At 44.4% G+C, this 16435-nt stretch overlaps 1 protein-coding gene across 14 annotated transcripts in view; it reads right to left on the bottom strand.

The window, feature by feature from the left end:
- Window positions 1-16435, bottom strand: part of KIF1B (kinesin family member 1B) — a 277895-nt gene that overhangs the window by 154377 nt on the left and 107083 nt on the right. For all 14 annotated transcript variants that reach the window (XM_073603542.1, XM_073603543.1, XM_073603544.1 and 11 more), the window contains exons 3-5: window positions 15910-15986; window positions 10877-11056; window positions 9314-9379 (exon numbers count right to left, since the gene is read on the bottom strand). In XM_073603542.1, coding sequence (XP_073459643.1) covers window positions 9314-9379; window positions 10877-11056; window positions 15910-15986 — 323 coding nt within the window. The remainder of the gene's footprint in view (window positions 1-9313; window positions 9380-10876; window positions 11057-15909; window positions 15987-16435) is intronic.

Below are 16435 nucleotides of genomic sequence, written 5' to 3'. Positions count from 1 at the left end.
GTGACACTCATCTCCTGATATTGTCCCTGTGATGCTGGAGGACTGATCCACAGACAGCCTCAAACTCCTCCAAGCAGATAGGGGTCCTGCCTGGATATGTCAATGACTCTGCTCCTTACACTATCTATCTACAACTACATCTTTGTGTATTTAAAATGTGAGATGTTGTAGAAATATTTGAGCTTGCTGTACAATACAAAATGCCCTCAGAGATCTTGATGAAGTCTTCTAAGCTTGATATTGATTTTAAAGGGAATCAATTCCCATAAATAATTTATGTTTACAATGCTGACATTGCACTCTCCACTTCTGAACTTAGAGTCCCCATCTTATAACAAGGAGTCTGAAATCAACAAACTCTCCGCTATCCGTCTTTTGCAATGTGTCACTGTGACAGCACATGGGAGACCCTGGAGCCTTCAGAACCCCAGAGGAGCCCTCAGATCTCATTCAGAATTATGAAGGTAGAAGTGGATGGGGATTTTGTTCACAAAAAAACAGATTTAGCTGCCATGTTACTAATGTGTTGGTCAACATAATGGAACTTAAAAAAAGAACTGTAACTGAAAAGTGGGTCACTGAAATGAGCTGATGAAATTACTTAAAGCGCATCTTCAGTCATTTTTTCATCTTTCCATCTATTAAATCTTCTGCCCTTGTTGTTGTTTTAACTTTGGATAATGAAACTTTTTTTTCTGCCAGGAAATACCTTATACAGCCCATTTCCTGTTTCTTGTCTGGTAAAAAGCCTAGGCTTATGACTCTCTCGTGAGAGTTAGCCAGGAAGGGAGGGGGATGAGTCATAAGAGGGCCATTGAGAGCTGCAGAGCTGGAGGTGTGCCTCTGTGTAAATCCAGGACGTAAACAGGCAGCAACTTTAGCTGCCCACAGTTAACCGGTTCCCGACCGGCTCCTGTACTTTTACGTCGGCAGAATGGCACAGCTGCGCAAAGTAACGTACCCGTACGTTACTTTGAATTTTCCGCCGTGTGCGCGCGCCTGCCGCGATCTCCGTGAGTCGGGTAGCGGGTCCCGCGGACTCGATCGCCGCGGACATACCCGCGATCGCCTCACGGAGAGGACGAACGGGGAGAGGCCGTTGTAAACAGCCTCTCCCCGTTCTGCCTAGTGACAAGTGTCACTGATCTCTGCTCCCCGTCATCGGAGCAGAGATCAGTGACGTCACACACACAGCCCATCCCCCTGACAGTTCACTCCCTAGGACACACTTAACCCCTCCCCGCCCCCTAGTGGTTAACCCCTTCACTGCCAGTGTCATTTATACAGGAATCAATGCATTTTTATAGCACTGATTGCTGTATAAATGACAATGGTCCCAAAAATGTAAAAAATGTCCGACATGTCCGCCATAACGTCGCAGTCACAATAAAAATTGCTGATCGCCGCTATTACTAGTAAAAAAAAAATTATTAATAAAAATGCCATAAAACTATCCCCTATTTTGTAAACGCTATAACTTTTGCGCAAACAAATCAAACGCTTATTGCGATACTTTTTTACCAAAAATATGTAGAAGAATATGTATCGGCCTAAACTGAGGGAAAAAAAAATGTTTTTTTATATATTTTTGGGGGATAATTATTATAGCAAAATGTAAAAAATAATGCGTTTTTTTTCAAAATTGTCGCTCTTATTTTGTTTATGGCGTAAAAAAAAAAAAAAAAAAAAAAAAGCAGAAATGATCAAATACCACCAAAAGAAAGCTCTATTTGTGGGAAAAAAAAGGACGTCAATTTTGTTTCGGAGCCACGTCGCACGACCGCGCAATTGTCAATTAAAGCGACGATGTGCCGAATCGCAAAAAACGCTCTGGTCAGGAAGGGGGTAAATCCTTCCGGGGCTGAAGTGGTTAAAATGGTTGCAGCCAGACTCAGCATATTTGGCAAGTACAGAATCACAGTATATATAAAACAATATGCAAAGTGGTTGGAGGGAAGCTTCAGAATGACAAAGATGTTTTTATTACAAATCATGTGAGCAGACTGCAGTTCCTCTTTAATGCAGACTTGGCACTCCATGCAAGGTGCGCTCAGTTTGTAAGGTCCTCTTCCTATGTTAATCTGATCTGCTAAATAAACGTAAATAATACACATGCAGGGGATAAATATTGGTAATCAAAACACTTACCTCTCCCCCTTAACCCCCGCTTCGGTACTGCAGGGGGCGACGTCAGCTTACTTCAGGCAATATCCCAACGTAGCCCAGATCCTCCAAGATGATACAGTGCTAATAGCGCCTTCTCGTGAGATTTGAGCTACTCTGCATTTCCCAAGATACCTCCCGAAGAACACTGACATCACCCTTGCATAGCCCTCATGGGTGGAAGTGAGGATTAGATAATGGTAATTACCCTTTTTTTCTCCCATGGGTGCTATTTTTGGTGGTTTTTTTTTTCCCTTTATTTCTCTAGCGTTATGGGATGGGGGAGGGGAGCCCAAATAAATAAGCAGGCCTTGCAATTTTAGTGCAAGGTTTGCTGTGATGTAACTATTACTTCCCTTCCCTCGTCATGGAAAAGCAGCTGATATGCAGCCCAAGACATGACAACCTTACAAACTGTGTGTTTCCCCTTCCCTACATCATACTGATTAGCGGCACATAAGACCTCTTGTACAATGGGGCATTCAGCAGCAGTGTGCCCAGGAGGGACAGGTGTAGCATGATCCAGCCCTGCTGCAGGCAGCTTGTCAAAGTCTATGATAGCAGGCTTCAAATGCACGGGGCTGACCGCTAATACCGAATGGTACCGGCATTTAGGGCCCTGCCTGTTCAGGGACAAGGTTCTGGAAGGCAAGTCATCCCCTAGCTGTGCTGAATGTTGTACCTTTTCTAGGTGCACTAAAGGTGCTGTGAGGAATGCACTGCTGCTGTACGCCCCAGTGCGCAAAAGGCCTTACATGTAAACAGGCTCACCTGCCCTCTGCCTATCTATTAGACCCCTTTCACTCTTAAGGCGTTTTTCAGGCGTTTTAACAAAAATAGTGCCTGTAAAGCGTCTCTTAAGCCTCCCCAGTGTGAAAGCCCAAGTGCTGATGCGTTTTCAGGGCAGGAAATAAAGTCCTGCAAGCAGCATCTTTGGGGCGGTGCATACACCTTCACTGAAATCAATGGGCGGCTTTTCGGGTGCTTTAAACCCCTTCTTTAGGGTTAAAAGCGCCCCGCTCCCGCCCGCACAGCGCCGATAAAACTAGTGACACTTTACTGCTAACGCAGCCCGCACCCCAGTGTAAAAGGGGCTCTTATAATGCATGTGCTTTCACTGTGGAGGCTCTCAAAAATTAAAGACTGCAGATAATACCGGGGTGCCGTGAAGTGGCTCTGCAGCTTACGCATGCATTTGCAAATGTGTGCAAACTAAACCCCTGTTCTTAACGCATGCCGTTAGACAGGACAATTCGGTTAGTTGCAGGCTGGTCAATAAGTTGAGCTGGGTATTTCTTTGGTTCTGTTTGACATGCGTCGCCCTTCCAGTGCTCCTTGCTGCAAAGACCAGTTATAGGTGAGGGCAGTGCCCATTTGTTTGTACTGTTGGAATACTGGCGAGGGGGCGCACTGCACACCTTTGCTGCCATTGTGCTAAATGCTGGGTGCCCATTGCATGTCTGTGCCATTAAGGAGGGGTGGGCTCCCTCGAGGCTCACCTGCCCTCTGCCTATCCATTATGAGGCATGTGCTTCCACTGTGGAGGTTCTCAAAATTTAGAGTTAGGACTGCAGATAATACTGGGGTGCCAAGTGGCTCTGCAGCTTACGCATGTATTTGCAAATGTGTGCAAACTAAACCCCTGTTTTTAACGCATATTGTTAGACAGGATAATTTGGTTGGTTGTAGGATAGCCGGTAAGTTGAGCTGGGAATTTTCTTTGGTTTTTATTGACATGCCCTTCTATGTGCTCCTTGCTGCCCAGGCAGATTATAGGTGGGGGCGCAGTGGCCATTTGTTTGTTCCTGGGGGAGCTTTTTTTTTCCCCCATCATTGGAGCTGAGCCCTTTTTTTTTTTCTGCTTCAAAGTGTGCTCAGAACTGAAGAAATGGCTGCACTCCAAGATCCATCAAAATTCTTATTTAATGAACGAACATCCCAAGTGTTACAGACAGGTCAAATGGTAGACGCGTTTCACACACTAACAGGTGCGCTTATTCATTACCTATGTTGGTTCTCAGTGGGTTATCCTCAAGCAACCGGAAAGTCCGACTAGTGTCCTGAGATGCATCTATATTCAACATATTGATATGAAAGAGAACAATACTAGTCTCTGGGGATGGGTTTCACTCACCGAGCCAGCGTGCTGCGAGATGCTGAATATCCAAACAAAAGAACTCGCTGCTCCAGGTGAGACAGGAAGCTTAATGATATCACTGGTGCCTGCCTCGGCTCGCCTCCACATACGATCAAAGTGTGCTCAGGATGTGCCCACATTGCAGCACGAGAAAATAAAATCCCAGGATTGCACTTACAGTTACAAAAGGAGAAAGCTGTAGATTTTACTACACTATTCTTCAAAGTAAAAAGTCGCCTGCCGGGCTTATTTCTAAAAATTTACCATAATGCCCAGAGCTACTAATCCGATTCCGTCTTTCTAAACTGAATCAGAAAAAGCACAGATTAAATATGATTGGTTCTTTTGAGCATCGCGGCTTTAAAATTGGCTGCTAAAACACGTACAGTAACCGCAAATTGGAGTGCAGTTTTCATCATCCCTTGTTTCCAATTTCACATATCTGTTTAAGAGGCTCTCCGCCCACAGTATTGGCTTTATTACTGCTATAAGAGGAGTGAGCCATCTCCAAAGGTCAAAGTGTCCCTGGTTGTTGATGACAGTGGTGTGCCCTGAAGCGGGCTGGTCACAAAGGCTTCAATGGTGCACTGAATAAATTCCCTTCCCTTTGTGTTAAAGCAGAACTTCACTCTCTCGATCAACATTCATTATTTTTAATCCTGATGCTGCTAACATTAGTAAATAGATAAGAAGGTATATCATATATACTTGTCTTAAACTTTTTAAATTATTTATTCCGTTACTTCCTGGTTTTGAGGCCTAGGCAAACGATGTCATACATACCAGGAGTCTTGAAAAGGGGCTTTCTCAGCTAAGCACGCCCTCCTCCTGCATGCCTGAGCTATAGGCATATGGATTCCAGGAAGTAAACGCTATGTGAATAATCTGCACTAACTCAAGATGGCCATCAAAGTAATTAAAAAGTTAAAACACAACATATGCTGTACACATACAGTGAATGGTGATATAAGGAACAGTAAACTAAATGTCCCATATAAATGAAATCCAATAAAAAAAGAAATGTTCATGAACATCAAACAGGGAAGTGGTGGTAGACGATACTGCCCCAGTTGAAGTCCCATTGGACGAAACGTGTCAGGCCTGCTTCACTTGCTTTTACATTTTTTATACGTGATCACTTTAACGGAACTTTTTGGAATTTTAAAAAATAGATTAAAACTCTCTCTTTTTGACCTGCACCATATGGAGCTCCTTTTTTTCTTATTTTTCATTCCAGTCCTAATGGTCTAACATTCCATTGGCCTTTGGTACGAGTACGGACCCTCTATTGAGGTCCATTTCACTCCTAGCCCTCAGAAGTGCCCGAATCCTGGACATCTAGCCGTGATACACTTCTTGGATCCATCCTGACTGATCAATCGGCTGTTCGTTCTTGGAGCGATCCCTCTACATACTGCAATCATAGCTGAGTTGGTTCCATTGTTTGACCATCAGGCCTTGGCCAATACAAACTTGACTGACCCATTGCTGTACGGCAAGTGGGTCCACCCTGTCTAGTAAGAAGTATTTATCTACAACTTTCCATTTGAAGAATTTTAGTCCAGCTCTGAACATGTTTTACAGTCTGTTCCTGGTTTACATTGTTACATCATGTGCCATTGAGGACTTTCTATTAATCATTCAGACTGGGCATAAGCTTTATATTGTCTACCACCGCTTCCCTGTTTGATGTTCATGAACATTTTTTTTTATTGGATTTCATTTATATGGGACATGTAGTTTACTGTTCCTTATATCACCATTCACTGTATGTGTACAGCATATGTTGTGTTTTCACGTTTTAATTACTTTGATAACCATCTTGAGTTAGGGCAGATTTCATTGTTTGGCACACTATAGACATAGTATTCCATTGGTACATTTAGCGTTACACTTTGTATACTATATTCACTTTGGACTTTGTTTTGGTGTTAGCAGCTTCACTTTTAGTGGTTTAGCGCAGCAATTTCCCCCCTTTGTTTCTCAAGATGGCCATGCCCAGAAATGCTAGGGTGGCGTTTTTTGCACAGTGATTTCTCTGCAAAATAGAGCATGGAGACCTGGATGGATGGGGGAGTTTGCTTTGAGGATTAAAAATTAAACAGCATTTTTGGCTTGTGGTGCTCAAATGCAGTGTAGTTCCACTTCAACTTTAAAATTGATTGACTGACTGCCATTTTCTCTTTTTGCTGAGTTTAATGTGTAGCCGCCAGCTACATCTACACAAAAGTTCTGCAAGTAATATTGCACCATAGGGAGAAATAGTGCAGCCTCCAGGTATTCCTGCCTGCTCTCAGTTTATTTAAAGCTATAAATTTCCCAGCTCCGGTTCTCCTATAGATTTGTACATATCATGCAGAGTCCACTTTCTGCAGTATGCAGCTTACACTTTAATTTACAAATTAGTAACGGAGACGTCTGCTCTTACATTAATTTAGAAGTGGATTGAGTTCTCTTGGTTGGCATGTCAGGGTCAGCGCTGGGGAGTTCTTGTGTTTTGAGTAATTGTATTTTTGCAGCACATGTGACAGCCAGGGGCCAAGCACAAGTCAAGAATGCACCAATATCTATGCAATTCACCTGACCGATTAATATGCAGCCTCCAGCCCACACTGGTGCTATGGCATTAGCCACATTAAGCAGCAGGTACATGAGGTGCTTACCTGGTTCTTGTTAGACTATTCAAAGGGGTGTAGGGGAACCAGACACCAGGGTCCATGACAACCAGCTTATTCTCCTCTGTGTGATCAAGCCTATACTGGACACACCCCTCTATCGCATTTTACCCCTTTAGGGCATAATGCCTCTATGATTAAAGTGGTTGTAAACCCGAAATTTTTTTTTTTTATGTCATAATGTAGACTATAATATTTACTATCATTTGAGCCCAGTCTTGCCACAAAGAGTTAACCCATCTCTGAGCAATCCCCTTTTATTGTTCAGTGAGATAAAACTTGACAAACAGAGAAAAACTTTGTCAAATCCTCCCCCTTGCTGTGAGTGACAGGTGATTTACATATCTCGTGCACTAGCCTAAGATAAAAAATAATGCATAATTCCCACCCCCACTCCTTTCTTCAGCAGCTCTGCAAGGATTGGCTGTTCCACACCTCAGCACGATTTGGCATGCTGAAGTCATGTGGTTACTTTCCTGACTTTTCACTGGATGTTAGAGATCATAGCAGAAGTTCAGTGTAAGAAATACACAGGAGAAAATGCATATTGACAAGGGGAGTGTAGAGGTGGGCGGGGAGTCTACTGACATCACGACTCCACCCACCGAGCTCCAGACAACAGACCCGCCCACAGAATCTGCAGTTTTCCAGGTCTCATAACAGACAGAGGGGAGACATTTGGTAAAGATACATGAAGGAGGCATGTATATCCTTATAGACAACACCTATGGCAGTAGTTTAGAAAGGATGACATTGGGTTTACATCCACCTTAAAGCGGTAGTAAAAGTCCCCATAAAAATGCTAAAAAAAAAAAAAAAAAAAAAAAAAATGGTCCCCCTGCAGATTAAAGTCATAATGTACTAGTATGCACCGCATACTAGTACGGTACGTTATGAAAAACTTACCTGCAAACAGAGCCCTCCAGCGCTGCGATGGCTCCCCTGGCGCTTCCATCTTCGCCCGGTCTTCCTTCTGGGTTTCGTAAGCTTGGTCACCCGAATGGCCCGGCCACGATGACGTCACATCGCAGAGACACACGGAGCAGGCCGTAAATGTGGTCTGAGCTGCGCATGCACAAGCTCAAATCACATTATCCATGACAGGAAAGGGGGGAGATTTATGACAGAAGAGACCCCCAGGGTCTGCCTGTCAGCGGATTTTTTAATTTTGACTTTACTTCCACTTTAATGCATTCTCTGCATTAAGGTTAAAAAAAAAAAAAAAAAAAAAACACTTATGTGCACAGCTCCTCCCAGCCCACCCTCATACTTACCTGAGCCCGATCTCGATCCAGCACAGGCTTTCTTGGCTCTCTCCCTCCTTATTGGCCCAAAGGCAGCAGCGGGAGACAATGCATCCTGCTGCTGTCAATCACAGCCATTGAGGAGGAAGGTGGCGCGGCAGGGCCGAGCTCTGTTCTGTGTGTCAGTGGCTAAGGAGCGAGGATACATGAGTGCCCCCATGGCAAGCGGCTTGCTATGGGGGCACTCATGGGGGAGGGAGGGAGAGACAAGAGTGTCGGCTTGGGACCCAAGAGAAGGAGGATCAAGGCTGCTCTTCGCAAAACCATTACACAGAGCAGGTAAGCATAACATGTTTGTTATTTTTTTTTTTAAATGGGAACATTTACAACCACTTTAAGCCCTATAGGGGTGAAACACACTAGAGGGGTATGGCTCCCAAGTGGAGACTGAACTCAAGCCGACCTCTGGATTTTCGTTACTGGGGTACACACTAACAGGGGGCGGTCCTGCATTACACTTGGAGTTCCACTATTGAGTTAGACATTAGACCAGCACCTGGCAGCAGTTACTCGAACCAGCCGGTGTATTACACAGTGGCATCTGAGCTTTGCTTTCTTTTACATGTTTTACAAGTCTATATTGGGTGAAACATTAGAGAGGGGTGGTCAGTGTGCCAAGTGCGGGTTTAATAAAGTAGGATCTGACACCATCCCTATGTGACTTCATGCTTCCCTAGTGAGTTTATAGAACATGGTTGGGCCCTCTTTGGCCAGCACCAAGAGTTCCCCCAGAGGTAAGGGACTTCCATAACAGCTTGGAGTGGTGAGATCTCCCTACAAATACCCTTCAAGAGCTTTGGTAAGCATCACATTCTCGTGGATTAGACTTCCTTTGCAATACAGAACCTACAATTACTGTACCAACAACTATATATTCTACTCTCAACTTATATATTTCTTTTTTTTTTTTTTTTTTTTTTTTAAATTATACATCATAAACCTGACTCATTTCTTTTAATAAAATACATAACGTGAATTTCTGACATCCAGTGCTGGACAAGGACAAACTTAACATACAGACAGGAAGGACTCACCTCTACCGAGAAGGACACCTCATCGTCATTATTGTCATTGATTTTCTCAAAAAGGTCCTCGCACAGCTGGGGGAGGAAAAGCACATGAGGAGTCAGGCTGTAGTCAGATGAGCTCACGGTGCTGACAGCAGATAATGACTAAGTAGACAATTCCTCACAAAGGAAGTAAAGGCTGTCACTGAATTGCAGGAAATATCACATAAAATCAAAAATCAAATAATCAAACCCACATACATTCTTGGGCCACCCATACATGTAGTGAATTTCTTTCCTGCAACCACAGGTTGCAGGAAAAAAATTGCTTGATTCTTCCATCAACACAGACAGTGCTGATGCGGGAATCCCTCCTGCTGGGCCATTGTCTTCTCCCGCCAGGGGGGGGGGGGTTAATGGCGGGCAGGGGAAGCCGTCTTCTACAGGAGAAGACAGTGATTATTGCTAGCGGATATATCAGCCACTAGCGATAATTGCAAGCGAATCTGGCCGGCTGAGAAGGCAGATGTAAACAGAAGTGTGTTTGTTTGCATCCTTTATCCAGCCTTACCCTATAAATATATAGCCTACTTCTCACAATTAATTTATATTAAAGTAGAAGTCCACCCTAACAATAAAATCTCTGAAACTACAGGCATCCGCGATTTAAGATTAACCTATCTAGCCCTGTAAAGAAGAGATCGATATACACACCTTTTTAAAGCCGGTCCGGTCCCAAGCTAAGCTGTCAGCGGCGGCTTTGCTGTGGAGGCGGGTGGACACAGCCGACAACGGAAGCCACATAGTATAACTCTATGGGTGACGTCACTTCCCACTCATTTCCCAGCCGTTGTTGGCTGTGTCCTCTGCAGAGCTTCCGCCGCTGGAGACCGGACCAGATTGGCTTCAGAAGAGGTATGTATAGCGATTTCTTCTTTACAGGGCTAGATAGGTTAGTCTTATATCGTAGATGCTTGTAGATTTAGATATTTTTGTGTTAGGGAGGGCTTCCACTTTAAATCGGTATTAAATCCAAAACCAAAAATGTAATCTATTGCAGCTTACTAATCATTATATGTGGTGGTTGCATTCATTTTCTTTTTTTAGGCATTTTTCACCTGGTGATCTGGCCAGTAAACACACCTCCTGAGTTAGAGTGCCTCCACTCTAAACTTTTCCAGGTATGTCGAACGTCTGTTCCCCCCACTGCATGCTGTGGTTCCCCCAGCCTGATTGTGTATATCTTGATTATGCATGTACCAGTGGAAGGAACTAAAGCATGCAGCAGGAGGAGCAGGTATTCAATATGTTTTTTTTTTGGTTATTATTAAGGGGGAGGGGAGACAGAGGGAGGAAGTATTAGAACCCCTCTCGGGTTTTATTGCTGTCGGTGTCCTTAATAAAGGAGCTTCCCTTCACTTCCACAGAGTGTCACTGGGACAGGAGGTGAGGACAATGAATACACAAACAGCAATACATTACCAGCAAAAAGTTTTAACCTTCCTCACTCTATGCAACAGGGAAGGAATAAAGGTTTTGGACTTGAGTTGGGATTTTTTTTTCGCCATATACAGACAACAAAATCCATACCTGGGGAATGATACCAGCTTGAGTCTCTTCCTGCTTGCCCATCATAGTATAGGATTTGCCAGCACCAGTCTGTCCATAAGCAAATATACAAACGTTGTAGCCCTCAAAGGCATGTTCCAGCATTTCCTTTCCAATGTCATTGTAGACGCGGTTTTGGGATGCAAAGGAAGGATCTTCCGGCTGTGGGAGACACAAATCTTAGACACTTATCTTCTCCTGGCACAAGAATCAATACAATTAATTATGATTGTGGAACAAAAAACAAGAAGAATGTTAGCCCATGGCAAACACAAGTAGTCATCAGCCATTCACTATACTGGAGGAATTTTTTTTTTTTTAGGTCCTTAAAAAAAAATTAACAAAGTGTGTGGTCTGAGACAATTCCTCTTCTTCCAATGTGGCCCAGGAAGGTCAAAATATTGGTCACCCCTGGTATAGAACAACCTTTCTCAACCAGGAGCAATTTTTGCCTTTCAGATAAGTAACCCCTGATGCCAAAGATTATTGTAGCTATATGCAATGGGCATTCTTCCCAATGACCACCAATGTAAAGAGCATTCTTCCCACTGACTACCAATGTTCTCACTGACTACCAATGTAAGGAATATTCTTCTCACTGACCACCAATGTAAGGAGCATTCTTCTCACTGACCACCAATGTAAGGAGCATTCTTCCCACTGATCACCAATGTAAGGAACATTCTTCCCACTGATCACCAATGTAAGGATCATTCTTCCCACTGATCACCAATGTAAGGAGCATTCTTCCCACTGACCACCAATGTAAGGATCATTCTTCCCACTGACCACCAATGTAAGGATCATTCTTCCCACTGACCACCAATGTAAGAAACATTCTTCCCACTGAATACCAATGTAAGGGACATTCTTTCCACTGACCACCAATGTAAGAAACATTCTTCCCACTGAATACCAATGTAAGGGACATTCTTCCCACTGACCACCAATGTAAGGAGCATTCTTCCCACTGACCACCAATGTAAGGAGCACTCCCTCTCACTAATCACCAATGTAAGGAGCACTCCCTCTCACTAATCACCAATGTAAGGAGCACTCCCTCTCACCGACCACCAATGTAGCAAGCACTCTTCACTGGAAAGGAGCACTACACTAACCACTGATGTAAGGGAACATTGTAATTTTCTCTTTCGGAATTTCTATTCTAGCCTTTATTATTATTCCATTACATCACTGTCACTGAAAATACGTGTTATAAAGAGTGGATGTCAAGTATTCAAACTAGGCCACACAACTTTTTCTTTTGTTTATTCCTATATTTCAATGTGCTGTTTAATGTACCGTGAGCTGTAAATGTAGTAATTATAAGCAGGGATTCCCTAAAACCCAGAACGTATTTCAAAAGGTCGACAGAGGTGGAATTAGAGAGACTCTGACTGTACAATACTCAAACTGTCAGAGAAAACAGTATGTAGGATTGTACAATCTCATCACACATACATTACAATTGGCCTACAGCATTTACTGAAATTTATACAGTCATTGTTGTATAAATACAATCTCAGAGTTGGGGAGGTTGAATAAAGACACCAGTCTATCCAGTTCAACCTGTGTCAATGTGTGTACCAACTGTGGAAGGGAGTCCCACATCCTTACCGCTCTAATGCTTTACACAGTTGAACAATGAACCGCTTTTCATCCAATTTCATTGAGTGGCAGCCTGTCTTCCTTAGTGACTACGAGTCTAAATTGTTTTTTTTTTTTTGCCAATGATAGAATCACTATTTAGATGTTTGTATATTGTGATCATATCTCCTCTGTCAGTGAGGAGAGAGAGCGTAGGACAGGGCAGAGCCACGCTGTGTGTGTCAATGGACACACAGCACAGCTCAGGAGCTAGCCCACATGAGTGCTCCCCATATCAAGCGGCTTCCTATGGGGGCACTCAGAGGAGGGGGGGGGGGGCCAGGACCAGCAGGGAACGGGAGAAGAGGAGAATTGGGGCTGCTCTGTGGAAAACCATTGCATGGAGCAGATAAGTATGACATGTTTATTATTCTAAAAAATTCACTTTATGCTAGAGAATCACTTTAAAATAAAGAAAAGAAAAACAACTGTGCCATACTTCCTTCCACGTTCACCTTCACACTGTTCAGCCACTGGCAGCAATGGTCCCGTGTAAGCTCGGAATCACAACTGAGAGCTTACAGAGAGATGAGGATTCTCTTGCTGCCCACATGTGACAGCATTGGACCAATCATCAAGTACCCATGCTGTCACACGGAAAGAAAAAGTAGCGAGTCATTATTACAAAAAGGAACACAAGGGGGCGCCAGCTAACTACAGCATCAATGGGTTTATTGCAGGGGTAGGCAAACTTAAAGTGGTTGTAAACCCTTTACAAACATTTTTTGCCACAGGTAAGCCTATAATAAGGCTTACCTGTAGCTACCTAGGATATCTCCTAAACCTGAACGGTTTAGGAGCTATCCCCTGTATTTATATGTGTGGACGTCATCGGCACTGAAGCAAACTGAAGCAATGGCACATACGTGCTGTTGCTTCAGTGAGCGTGCCGTTACCGGCGGCTCCCACGCGCATGCGTAGGAGTGACATCGCGGCTCCGGCCAATCACATCGGCGGAGCCTTGAGTACCCGGAAGTAACTCCGGGAGCGATGTCGGCCGCCGGATCGGTGAACGAGGACCGCGGCAAGGGCTTCGAGCTAGCATACTAGCTCATTATGCCTTTGTCGAGCAGTTTCTTGTTTTTTTTTTTTTTTTGTCTAGGGTTTACAACCACTTTAAAGTGGTTGTAAACACTTTACAACCACTTTATGCTACAGGTAAGCCTATAATAAGGCTTACTTGTAGCTACCCTGGATATCTCCTAAACCTGCACGGTTGAGGAGATGTCATCGGCACATGCGCACTGGGGCAAATGCCGTTGCTTCAGTCTGTGTACCGTTACCGGCAGCTCGGCGCTGGGATTGGAAGTAACCCCCGGTAGAGATGTCGCCGGCTGGAGCGGGGTACGAGGACGGCTGTGGGGGCTTTGATCTCAGGTAAGTTATTCATAATGAGCTAGTATGCTCCACTACAGAGGAGGAATCGGCTTTTGCGGCTCGCGCTCCCCACTACAGATCCAACTTTACAAGTAGTTCCTCTGCATTGCACTCTGTTTGGTACTCTGAGATGGCGGGTCAGCAAGCCCAGACCGCGATCTACTAGTCACCTGTCCACGATCTACTGGGTGCTGAACCCCGGTATTTTGCAATTAAAAAGCCAAAAACCCAGATGCTGCACTTAACTGGCGCCCCTTGTGTTCCTTTTTGCAATTACAGAGATTTGTTCCCATCGCAGATGGTGCTGCCTACTGTACAACACCTTTCTGATGGGATTTTTATGAACTTCTTATGAACATTTTATGAACTACTTATGCTACACAAGTGTGTCTTCACATTTATCTAGGGGGGTAGAGACTAACTCATGTGGTTTTAGCATTGACTTTTCTTTGTGCCACAATTTCATTTGTTATATGTGCCCCTATACCTGGAAGTTCTTTTATGGTAGCCAAACAGAACAGTAGGGGAGCAAAGGGAAGGAGAATATGAGCTGCTGGGTATTGGGGGAATTCGGTGAACCCGTTGTCCAACATTTAAAGGGGTTGTAAAGGTAAAAGTTTTTTCACCTTAATGCATTCTATGCATTAAGGTGAAAAAACATCTGACAATACCGGCCCCCCCAGCCCCCACGTTTTACTTACCTGACCCCTCGAAAGTCCCCCGCTCGCCCCCGACATACTCTTCGCCGCTCAGCCTGGCCGTTGATTGGCTAGAGTGGATGGATTGAAAGCAGCGCAGCCATTGGCTCGCGCTGCTGTCAATCACATCCAATGACGCGGCGTGCCAGGGGGCGGGGCCGAGTGATACAGTGAGCGGCTATGGCCGCCGGCTGTATCACGGGAGCGCGCCCGCAAGCACTCAACACCATGCGAGGGAGCTTGCATGAAAGTGTTGAGTCCCTTGCAGGGGGGAGCCGAGACAGCCGCCGAGGGACCCCAGAAGACCAGGTTCGGGGCCACTCTGTGCAAAACGAGCTGCACAGTGGAGGCAAGTATAACATGTTTGTGATTTAAAAAAAAAAAAAATGTACTTTAGTGAGCCTTTAAAGGCCTGTAAAAGATGCACTTGGTGAGACACATCTATAAGAGGTGTAAAAATGAACTGATGTTGCAGCATTATTCATTCAGACACTGTGGCACCTCTGCATTCAGAGGAAAGAAAGGAAGAAAGGCCAGCATTGTGCGCATTTGTGTGGTGCTGAACTCCATACTGCCAGCTCAGTCAACAATAATGAACTCCTGCAGAAGGCAACACTTTGGGGTTGATTTACTAAAACTTGAGTGCAAAATCTGGTGCAGCTCTACATAGAAACAAACCAGCTTCCAGGATTTTTTTGTCAAAGCTTAAAGCAGAGGTCCGCCCACCCCTGCAAAAATTAAAAGCTAGCATCTACACATACTGCAGCTGCTGACTTTTAATAATAGGACACTTACCTGTCCTGGATTCCAGCGATGTCGGCATCGCAGCTGATGTTTCCATCAGTTGTCGGGTGCTGCCGCCACCATTCCTGGTATGGGAACCCGGTAGTGAAGCATTATGGCTTCACGCTGGGTCCCTACTGTGCATTGGCACCGCTGCACTCTCCTACTGGCCCAGCGGCGGAGGAAGCGAAGCTGCTGACGTAACGTGCCGTGGTCTCCCAGAAGTGGGGACAGGATACCTGTCAAAGACAGGTATGCACTCCTCCCCGAAAGGCGCCAAATGTGGCACCGGAGGGGGGGAGACAAATGAGCGGAAGTTACACTTTTGGGTGGAGCTCCGCTTTAATTGAACAAGCTGAAGTTAGAAGCTGATTGGCTACCATGCACAGCTGCACCAGATTCTGAGTGCTCCAGTTTTAGTAAATCATCCCCTTCGAGTCCAAGGCACCCATCATGTCACTACATACTGTCTTATGTGAACAAGCTGCAGGCAATGTACAGAGCACTTACCGAAGTGTGAGACCAGTATGAATAATCAAAGCTGAAACTTTTTGCTGGTTCTTTAGGATTCTTTGGGTTAATAATACCTAGAAGAGAATGGAAGAAGGAAATTAATTAATCACATTCGCTGGTAAGGGGGTCAGGACAAGCATCTGCAAAGTAGATAATATACATCTTACAATTATGGTATGCAATAACAATACTGTTAAGAGTAACTCCAGTTTTGTTTAGGAAAAAAAAAAACAAAAAAACATTTCCCTCTGGGTGATCTCTGTACATTGCAAGGATTTTAACAAACTTCGTTGCAGATTCCTACCTTTTGTTATTCCAAAGAAAAAAGCTGTTTGTTTGTGTCCATGTGCAAAATGAAGATATAAATAGGAGTGACATTACAATTATCAATCAGTCGCTGCACCTGCAGGGCTCCAATGAGGAAAGTGGCCGGGTCTGCATCTCTTTAGATGCGATTTCCCATTGGGGGTATCTCACCAAAAAATGACATTTTTGCTGCAGGGGATGCCCAAAATCTGACTTG

Source organism: Aquarana catesbeiana, linkage group LG10, assembly GCF_042186555.1.
Source record: "Aquarana catesbeiana isolate 2022-GZ linkage group LG10, ASM4218655v1, whole genome shotgun sequence".
In the NCBI taxonomy this organism is placed as follows: Eukaryota; Metazoa; Chordata; class Amphibia; order Anura; family Ranidae; genus Aquarana; species Aquarana catesbeiana.
The sequence above is the reverse complement of the archived record's forward strand: the minus strand, read 5'-3'. Positions and strand labels throughout refer to the sequence as shown.